General features: G+C 52.6%; 1 protein-coding gene across 3 annotated transcripts in view; it reads right to left on the minus strand.

Annotated features, from left to right (window-relative positions):
* LOC126987025 (protein Shroom-like) overlaps positions 1-10,000 on the minus strand; it is a 106,264-nt gene that overhangs the window by 71,788 nt on the left and 24,476 nt on the right. For all 3 annotated transcript variants that reach the window (XM_050843671.1, XM_050843672.1, XM_050843670.1), the window contains 2 exons: positions 9,766-10,000; positions 5,742-8,652 (listed from right to left, as the gene is read on the minus strand). The exon at positions 9,766-10,000 is cut by the window's right edge. In XM_050843671.1, coding sequence (XP_050699628.1) covers positions 5,742-8,597 — 2,856 coding nt within the window. In that variant the 5' untranslated portion in view covers positions 8,598-8,652; positions 9,766-10,000. The remainder of the gene's footprint in view (positions 1-5,741; positions 8,653-9,765) is intronic.

The raw sequence follows: 10,000 nt of genomic DNA on the forward strand, positions 1-10,000 counted from the left end.
CTCAAAAAACCAGTATTGCCACGACCAAATCAGAGAGTCAAGGAACTGTGAAAACCAATAAAAAGAATGATTGGGAATTTAAAAAGAAGGTAGAAAACAAAATCCTTATAGAAACATTAAATAAAGGAGCTCCCAGCCTTGAAAAGAACCATTAATCACGAACGCTGAACTCAATCTGACCTTTATAGTATTACCATAACCGAGTGCAAGTCTTCGGGCACTGTGAAAGCGACGAAAAGAATGACGATATGTAAAAAGAAGCCAGGAAACAATATCATAATGGAAACACTAAATAAAGTAACTCCCAGCCTTGGACAGAACCATTAATCACGAACACTGAACCCAACATAACCAAAAGAGTATTACCGGACTTTCAACACTCATTTCACTACCCTTTAAACAGTATTACCAGACTCTCAACACTCCTCTATCTATCTAAATGTTGGTAAAAACGTAGGGAACATGAAACAAAGCAACTCAACCTTGGGTATATCCATTAATCTTGAACGCCCACTCTCGTCCTCCTCACAAAAGTGTTGCCATAATGGACTGTAAGTGATTAATTAAGAACCGCGAAGACAACACAAAAGGAATGCGTAAAGGAGAGACAACGAAACCGTGATGGAAATGTCGACAAGAAAAACCGAAGTGCAAATAAAATGTAAAGTGATTGAGGGAAGGAGCCAAACAAAACCGTGATGATAAATTTGTCATAGAAAACCGAATATTATAATCGGCATGCAAAGTGAATGAGTTGTGACAGAACAAATAAAGGATAATAATAATGTTGACATATGAATCCGGAACGTAAATAAAATGCAAAAAATAAAACCCTCTTGACAGCGATTTTATCCCTGTCTGTGTACCTGTCTGCCTGCGTCTACCTGTATTACGCTGCGCTGAGATATGCAAAGCGTCTAGTACGTTCAGAAGCCGCAACTCCGGGAAGCGAGCGAAGCGGAAAATTGACAACGAGGCTCCAAGACAATTACATCCTAACTTTTCCTGCCCTCAGCACCCCAGTTATAGGCCGATCAGCAACCCATATGATCTACTTAAAAAAAAAGAACACTTACTACAGAACCACGGAGCGATAGAGAAACGATTTTGTCCGGTCTTTGAAAATATGGAATGGAAAAAGTTACAAGGATAAAAAGGAACAAAGAGTAATAAAAAATAGCAAAAAAAACGTCGCTGGAATCCATTCAAGTAAGGCTGTGATTCGTACGATGCAAGTAGCGGGCTTTTGTTTTTAATTATTGTTTTTGCTTTTTGTTCCCTTGGGCTGTCTCCTTTGCTGTAAAAAAAATATAAATGCAAGAGTGAACCAATATCTTCATTCTTTCATCCCTTTCTAAAATTTACTAAGCCAACAGCGGAGGCGGATGAATGAAGAAAAAGAAGGAATCCAGCAACAGCGCCACAGAGGACAGCAGGATATTCCCCTAAAAAGGAAGGACAGATTCGGTTGACGGGCTTGTCGGTATTTCCTCCTTGCCATGACTTGAACTCCTCCAAGAATTTTACTTTTTCTTTCAGTGGGATTAGCTTGGTGTGGGCGTTTTCTTTTACCAGCTGTCCTTGTCCGGTCTCTTTTACTGCAACACAAATTAGATTGGGCTTCCGGAAAGATCGCTCGGCAAACAGTGATTCTCATGACTTAAAACTCTTTCAAGAATATTATGTTTTCTGTCAGTGGGATCGGAGTGTTGTGGCGTTTTCTTTTACTAATGTTGTCCTTGTCCTCTCTCTTTTAACGTAACAGAAAATGGGATAAGGTTTCAGGCTAGACCATCAGATATACAGTGGCTCCTACGACATAACTCTTTCAAGAATCTAATGTTTTCTTGTAGTGTTTGTGGGTTTTTCTTTCACTAATATTGTTCCTCTCCTGCCTCTTTTACCTGACACAACTAAGATAAGGTTTCAGGCAAGACCAGGAGATGAACACTTAACTCTTTCAAAGAATCTAATGTTTTCTTTCACCGTATTGTGGGTTTGCTTTTACTAATACTGTCCTTCTTGTCCAGCCTCTTTTACCGTAACACAAAGAGAGATATGACTCCAGCCAAGACCCCAAGATAAACAGTGGCTCCCGGAGGGGTTGCGAAGGGCAGGTGAGGTGGAAGGTGAGGCGGGAGGCGGCGGGAGGCAGCGAGGCGTGTGTGAGGAGCTGCCTTCTAGGGCCGCAGCGACCTTCAACTGACTGCTTCCATTATGATCTTGTATATTTACTCTCTACCTACCGTGTGTGTGTGTGTGTGTGTGTGTGTGTGTGTGTGTGTGTGTGTGTGTGTGTGTCCTTATCTCTTCCTTTTTTTCACATTATTGCGTCAGGCTCGTAATGTTTCGTACTTTATCGCTTTCCTTACACACACACACACACACACACACACACACACACACACGAGACTTCATTAGGTAAAGCGTTGCAACCATTAGTTAAGCCTTTGTGCGTGTGTGTGTGTGTGTGTGTGTGTGTGTGTGTGAGGGCGTGTGTTGTGACTACTAGACATGGGCGAGTGAGTGAGTAAGCGAGTGTGTCAACAAACATGAAGGGAACAAGGAGTAAAGGACCAAATTAGTGGGCGTGGCGAGGCGTGGCGAATGGCGACGGTGGTGGCGGTGGCGGCGGCGGCGGTGGTGCTGATGAAAAACTGTGATTATATGTAGGGCAAGGAAGCATTAGAGGGCATGGGCGTGGGCGAGGGTGAGGACAGGGGCAGGAGGAGGGGCCGAAGAGGGCGCTGAGCAAGGAATGGGGGAGAGGCGGAGTCCTGAATGGAAGAGGGCGTGGCTGACATGTAAATTGTGTTGACATGAGGTGATGGGTTTACAGCGTGTGGGTAAAGGGAGAGGGATGAATGGGCGCAGAGGTGTGGATGGGGTACGGTATGCGAGGAGGAGTCTATAGCGAAACCAAATTGTCCGTTTTGGCGTTGGCTCCCGCCGGTCCATTTCTCCCCTCTGCTCTGCCACACAGTCCCAACACCTTGTTTTTCCTCTCATGTGTTACCTACAGCTTACATAAGAGAGGAAGAGATAGGTGTCGGGACTGTGTGGCAGAGCAGAGGGGAGGAAAGGACCCGCGGGAGCTTACGCCAGACCGGCCTCGACATATTTGGAAGACTATAGGGAGGGCGTTTACAAAGTGTGAATAGAGAGAAGGATGAATGGATGCAGAGGGAAATGTGGAAAAGAATAGTCCAGGGCAGCCCTTTAGAGCGTATAGATTGACAGGGTGTGGATCAGGTACAGTATGCAAAGGAAGAGTCTACGATTGGCGTTTACAAAGTGTGAATAGAGAGAAGGATGAATGGATGTAGAGGGAAGTGTGGAAAAGAATAGTCCAGGGCAGCCCTTTAGAGCGTATGGATTGACAAGGTGTGGATCGGGTACAGTATGCAGAGGAAGAGTCTCAAGTTGGCGTTTACAAAGTGTGAATAGAGAGAAGGATGAATGGATGTAGAGGGAAGTGTGGAAAAGAATAGTCCAGGGCAGCCCTTTAGAGCGTATGGATTGACAGGGTGTGGATCGGGTACAGTATGCAAAGGAAGAGTCTACGATTGGCGTTTACAAAGTGTGAATAGAGAGACGGATGAATGGATGCAGAGGGAAGTGTGGAAAAGAATAGTCCAGGGCAGCCCTTTAGAGCGTATGGATTGACAGGGTGTTGATCGGGTACAGTATGGAAAAGGAAGAGTCTACGGTTGGCGTTTACAAAGTCTGAATAGAGAGAAGGATGAATGGATGTAGAGGGAAGTGTGGAAAAGAATAGTCCAGTACAGCCCTTTAGAGCGTATGGATTGATAGGGTGTGAAGGGGGTACAGTATGAAAAAGGAAGAGTCTACGGTTGGCGTTTACAAAGTCTGAATAGAGAGACGGATGAAAGGATGTAGATGAAAGTGTGGAATTGGTACGGTATGCAAAGAAAGTATTTTTTTTTATGTCTACGCCTATAGCACAATTAAGCTTGCTTGAGGGGCCTGGATGGTAGTCGGCCCCAGCCCGTATTGGCGCAGGCAGGTGTTTATAGTGGCGCCATCTTCTCTTGGCTCATGCTGCCCCCCGGAACTCTTTCTTGATTCACTTGGACCGTTTCCTGTAGAGTCCGGGTTGATGGGTGGTGTTCAGGACAGCATGTGGGTAGTTTGGTAGTTTTAAGCCACTCTCATTAGTAACTTGAAGTGGGTAGTGAAAACAAACACAATGAGAAGAAGAAAAAAGTGTAGGCGGACAAGTTACACGTTGGGTAAAGGTACGTACAGGAAAGGTATAGAACAGCTGTGAGATGGTCGAGATATGAGTACAAACAAAGCAGCTGGTAAAGAGATATGGGAAGTATGGGCGTAAGGTAGGAGAGACAGAGGAGGTATGGGAGTGGATATGGATTTTTATTATAGAGCAAGGGAGGCAGCTCAAGGGCAAGGAACAAAAACATCAACAAATAAGCCCGCCCAACCCTGCTGTGACGAAAGAACAAGAGTTAGTTAGAGAAGAGGAAACAGAACGGGTAGCGAGCATGGAATGAAAGAGTGAAAATAGATACATGAAAGAGGGGAAAACGGAGCCATGGATAGGATAATAAATGAGTATAAACAAGGAAAATAGGAAGTTAAAGAGGTATGGGAGTTAATTAGGAGATAAACGAGGTATGGAAGAGGATTTAGATATGGGTGTGGCTTAAAAAAGTGAACGTAGGTATATCAAAGAAGGAAAACGGGAGCCATAGAGTGCATAATAAATAGGTATAAACAAATAACGTAGAGTATATATAGTAGTCAATACAAATATGGCCACGTTATCAAAGAGTAGAAGTGAATATATGAAAGAGAAAACGGAGGCAAAGGGGGGTCTATGATAAATGGGTACAGGGAGCGTGGGTGGAGTGTGATGTGTGGGCTTGGGCGTGGGTAGGGTACAGAGGGCGTGGGTACGTGTGGAAGGGTACAGAGGGACAAGGGCGTGGCTATATAAGGGTGTCGGTGGTTATCAGTTTCTTTATCTTTATCCAGTAGAGAGAGAGAGAGAGAGAGAGAGAGAGAGAGAGAGAGAGAGAGAGAGAGAGAGAGAGAATCTGGGCCAACGAGAATCTCAGGTTACTTCGGTACTTTGATCGATATCTTGTTTTGATTTTTGTTGTTGTTCGTTATTTTTGCTTCTTTAGTAGTAGCAGAAGTAGTATTAGTATTAGTATTAGTAGCAGTAGTAAAAGTATTAGTATTAGTAGCAGTAGTAGAAGTAGGAATAGTAGTAGTAGTAGTAGTAGTAGTAGTGCTGACACATTTATCGCCCGGCTTAGATGAGTGATAAGGAAATCGTTACAGTCCGTCTGTCTGTCTGTTTGTCTGCTTATCTGTTTATGTTTGTCCAGTATGGCGGGTGATACGTGCTTCTTGGAATGGATTCTTTGCTATTGGCTGCCTTTGTGCGCCACCCGTGCCCGTCTCCTCCTCTTGATGAGGCAGGCAATGCGGTATACGGTTAAAGAAGGTGGAAAGGAAGGCGTCGAGGCGCGTAAGCACCGGCTGGTGCGCGGCGCGAGTGTGGCGGAGGTGAGGCAAGGGTCACCACGGCACCGCTTTCCTCTTCCCACGGAGAATTATGTAGACAAGTGCCAGCTGTGTTTCCCTCAGTGTTGCAGTGTTGCTTCCACGTCAACACACACACACACACACACACACACACACACACACACACACACACACACAGTACAACAAGGGAGGGCTCGGGTACTCACGTCCTGCTGATGGCTCTGGTGGCTTAGTTTCTGCGGGAGAGCCGGCGGCTGCTCACTCCTGGAGGAGGCGGACTCAGATGCCAGCGAGGACCTCTGTGAGCCTCCCCGGGAAGCGTCCTCGGCACTTTGCTCGCTGCCGGAGTCTCGGCGGCCCGAGGACCGCCGCCGGCCGGGCCTGAGCGGCTGGTCGTCCTCGGTTTCCGGCACTCGCCCCAGCCTTGCCACGCCCTTGCCGGCCCGCCCCGACTTGTCCGTGCGGAGGTTCTGGCCCTGACCGGGGTGCGGCGCGGTGCCCCACTTGCCCTGCGGGGTTTCCTGGGCCGAGTGTGCCGAGTGTGCCGAGTGGGCCGAGGTGAGGCTGGACTGACTGCTGGAGATGAGGTCCGTGGCGGCGCTGTGGTTCCTGCCGGCGTGCCGCTCGTAGAAGGACATGACGGCCTGCTTCTGGATGCTCTTGAGCGTCGTGTCCGGCACCTTCCGCCGCTTCTCGGGGTCCAGGTAGGAGTAGGACACGCCGCCGGCCCGGTCCGAGCGGTCCACCTCCGTGAAGGAATTGAGGATGTTTTGGAAGTTCTCGTGGATGAATGCCCGGTTGTCGGCGTCCCTCTGGGTGGGGGAGCGGGAGGAGGAGGAGGAAGAGTTGGCGGTGACGGAGCCGGTGGGGGTGGTGGGGGAGCGTAGGCCGTCCATGCCGGGGAGGGAGGCGTCGCCCTTCCTGGAGGAGGCGGCGGAGAAGTCCAGCCTCAGGTCACGGTCTCCTCGCTGAGAATCACGTGACCCTCGCCGCTGGTGGGTCCGCGTCTCGCTGGACTCCCTCGGTGACCGCGTCTCGGTCTTCTCCATCTGGTCTCGCGCGTCCATCATCACAGACTCCTCCCGCGCCTTCCGGTGGTCCTGGTGGTCTCGCTCCCGCGAGCCGCTCTGGTCACGGGGCCACCGTGCCACGCCCTCTGGCCCGGCCGTCCTGGACTGCCTCTCAAGCTCGTGGATCCGCTCGGCCACCGTCGGGGGCTTGCTGAAGTCGATGGTTGGGCTCTGCGGGGAGCGTGCCGGGGAGCGCGGCGTCTCGCGCATCTCTGCCGTGGGCGACTCCGTGATCTGCGAGAGTGGCTGCGTGTACGAGTACGACGGGAACTTCTTGAGGTTGTTCATCTCGTTGTTCCGCTCCACCACCTCGCGGCTCCACTTGCCTCCCTCGCGTGGGTGTCTCGGGTAGCCGGGCTCCGCGGCGTGCTGGCGGCGGTGGTGATCGCGGGCCTCGTGGCTGTGTCTGGCGCTGCCCTGGCCCTTGCCGCGCCCCTCGGGCCCGTAGTACAGCACGGACTCGCTGTTGTGACGCTGTGGCGCCTGCACCCGCGCGCTATGGGCAATGTTGTGGTCCTGGCGAGGGTCGCGCGAGTGTCCGGACATGATGGAGATATCTGAGAGGGAGCCGTGCCACTTGAGGGTCTCTGAGGACGACGCCGAGGACGAGTTGGTGACCACGGTGGTGACGCTCTCCCGGCCGTTGCTGTAGCGGGCACTCTCAGCCACGCTCTCGCTCTCGCCTCGGCCGGAGTCACGCTCGGAGCCGCCGTCCCACATGACGGACTCGCGCCGCAGCTGGTCCAGGAGCGGCGTCGTGCCGATAAGGTCCGTGTAGCCGAACTCCTCGTAACGCCGCACGTACTCCTCCAGTTGTGCCGCCGTCACCTGGCCCAGCGAGGCCTCGCCCATGCCCAGGTCACGCTCTGGCGGCGACGGGATGCTGTAGTCCTTGTCGTCCAGCGCGCGGCCCTCCCTGTCGTAGAGAGGGTAGTACGGGGAAGACGACGGCTTGTAGTAGGCGTCCATGAAGGAATAGTTGGAGGAGGAGGAGGAAGAGGAGGAGGTGAATACCTCGTCCCGGAGGCCGCTGCCGTGGAACACCTCTTTGGGGATCTTCTCTGACCTCTCTATCACAGTCTTGAGCTGCCGCGGGAAGGGGGGCGGGTTGGTGGCCGGCTTCTTGTTGGGGTAGGGGCGCGCGTAGCCGCCGGCCTTCTCCTTGGGGTACTCGGACTGCTCTGTCCACGACTTGGAGCGGTGCGAGCCCTGCGGCCCCGCGGACTGGGGCGGCGAGTCGGGCAGGCCGGACACGTTGGCGTCGTGGGCGGCCGCGGGGAGGGTCATGACCTGGCTGGCGGCGGGCACGGGCCACGACGGGTACTTCTCGTGGCCCGGCCCGTACTTGATGTACTTCAGACTAGAGGCATCACGGACCGGCGGCGGTGGGGGTGACGCCGGGTGTCGGGTGGTGCTAGAGATGGAGGTGGGGGAGGAGGTGGAGGAGGTGGGCGCGGGGGAGGTGACCTTAGGAGACACCGGGGGGCCCACCACTTGCTGGAAGCCCGGCCCGGGGGGTGAGTACGGGGGCGGGGCGAGGGTGAGGTCGGGCTCGGACACGTTCCAGGAGACGTGGTACTTCTGGCTGGAGGAGGAGGCGGCGTCCGGGCCGAGGTTGTCGTAGGAGAAGAACCTGGCCCGGTCCATGCCGTGGTGGTGGTGGTGGTGGTGGTGGGCGTGGCCGGCGGTGTGGTGGTGCATGTCGCTGCGGGGACTCAGGTCGTCCGGCTCGCTGTAGTTGGAGGCGTTGGAGTGCTGGCGGCTGTGGTAGGAGCCGGCGGAGCCCGAGCTGAGGGCGGACAGCTGGCGGGAGTGGAGCATCTGGTAGGAGGACCGCAGGTGGTGGGCGTAGTCCTCCCGATCCGGCGTGTCGTCTGAGCCCATGGCGGGGGCGTCCCAGTACCTGCCGCTGGCCGCCCCTGAGCCGCCCTTGCCTGAGGTGGACGTGGAGGCGCCGTGCAGGTAGGAATACATGGACGACTTGGTCACCATGCTGGCGCCGCCGCTGCTGCCGCCATCATCCGGGTCGTCTAGGTTGGGTGTTGACCTGAAAACGGGAGACAATGAGCGGCGGAAGTGAGATAAGGAAGGAGCGGTGGCGAGGGAGGCGGGAGGGGGGTGGGGGGTGCGGGGGAGGAGGAAGGCGTAAGGGCAAGGGGAGGGAAGGGATTGTAGGCCAGGCGGGGAGGCCGAGGGTGCAAGCCGCTGCGTGAAAAGCCATTTACCTGTCATGTAACAAAAGGGGAACGTCACCCGCACTAAGTCATTTCGAGGCCGCGGAAAACGAAACTGTCGGGAGCGTCACACCACTCACCACACACACACACACACACACACACACCGCTACACCTGATACACGCACCTGGGCCACATGACACACACACACGCACGCACGCACACAAATCACAGCCACTCACTTTTCATCACCAATCATTAGCGTGCACAGTTAGCTCATTGACTTGTTGATGGCGACCTGAAGCCATTGACCACACAGAAAGTTTAGTATATACAGTTTGAAAGACGTGATAAAATTTGATACGACATACATAAAACTTAAAAGTGTAAATATGTTCACAGTGCACTAACCATAGAACACTTGACATTAAGGACATTTGCTATTATTCAACGTCTTATGAACAGGTCATGAACGTGGACACAAAATATTAAGCATCACTTTTAAACCCGTATTCTTAAACGTCTCGGCGCCTCAGAAACAGCCTCTCGTGAAAGTTGCTGGGAGTGTCATGCTTGGACTGTTTTGTGATTCTAGAGAGTTTCACACACCCTCCGCACCCTGAACTGGAAAATCACCCATGAATACCCGGTTAATCTTTACTGTGGCCTTAGAAAACAGTTGTAATGGGGGCCAAATACGTTTAAGAATACGGACCTTACTAAGGGCCGTATTTTAAGACACCGCCGCTTCTCACATCAACTATTTCTAAAGGTCAAAGAGTGGATCAATCTGTTTTTCATGAGTGTTTTTTAAGGTTCACGGCACAGAAGAAGGGTCAAACTACCACCAGGGTCATAAAACTACCCCTGGAAAGGCCTGCAGCTCCTACGAAAGCCGTGTCAAATATGTGAACTTGGGCGACGAAATGTTTTAAAATACGACCCATAGCCACTTAGGGCATGAGGTAAGGGGTTTGCTTCTCACCTGGACACGTGGAGGGACACATTCACGCTGTGGTTCCTGGGGTGGGCCGCGGTGTGCGAGGCATCCTGGTGCAGGGAGGGCGTGCTCTTGGCCGGCACCAGCGAGGAGGAGGCGACGCCGCTACTGGAGCTGCCGGGACTGACTAGCGACTCGGCGAAGGAGGAAAGCGACTCGGCGGAGGAGTAGTGAGGAAGCGGTGAGCGGCGTGAGGACCGGCCGCCCAGACCACTCACGA

The sequence above is a fragment of the Eriocheir sinensis genome, chromosome 63 (genome assembly GCF_024679095.1).
Source record: "Eriocheir sinensis breed Jianghai 21 chromosome 63, ASM2467909v1, whole genome shotgun sequence".
NCBI classification, from domain to species: domain Eukaryota; kingdom Metazoa; phylum Arthropoda; class Malacostraca; order Decapoda; family Varunidae; genus Eriocheir; species Eriocheir sinensis.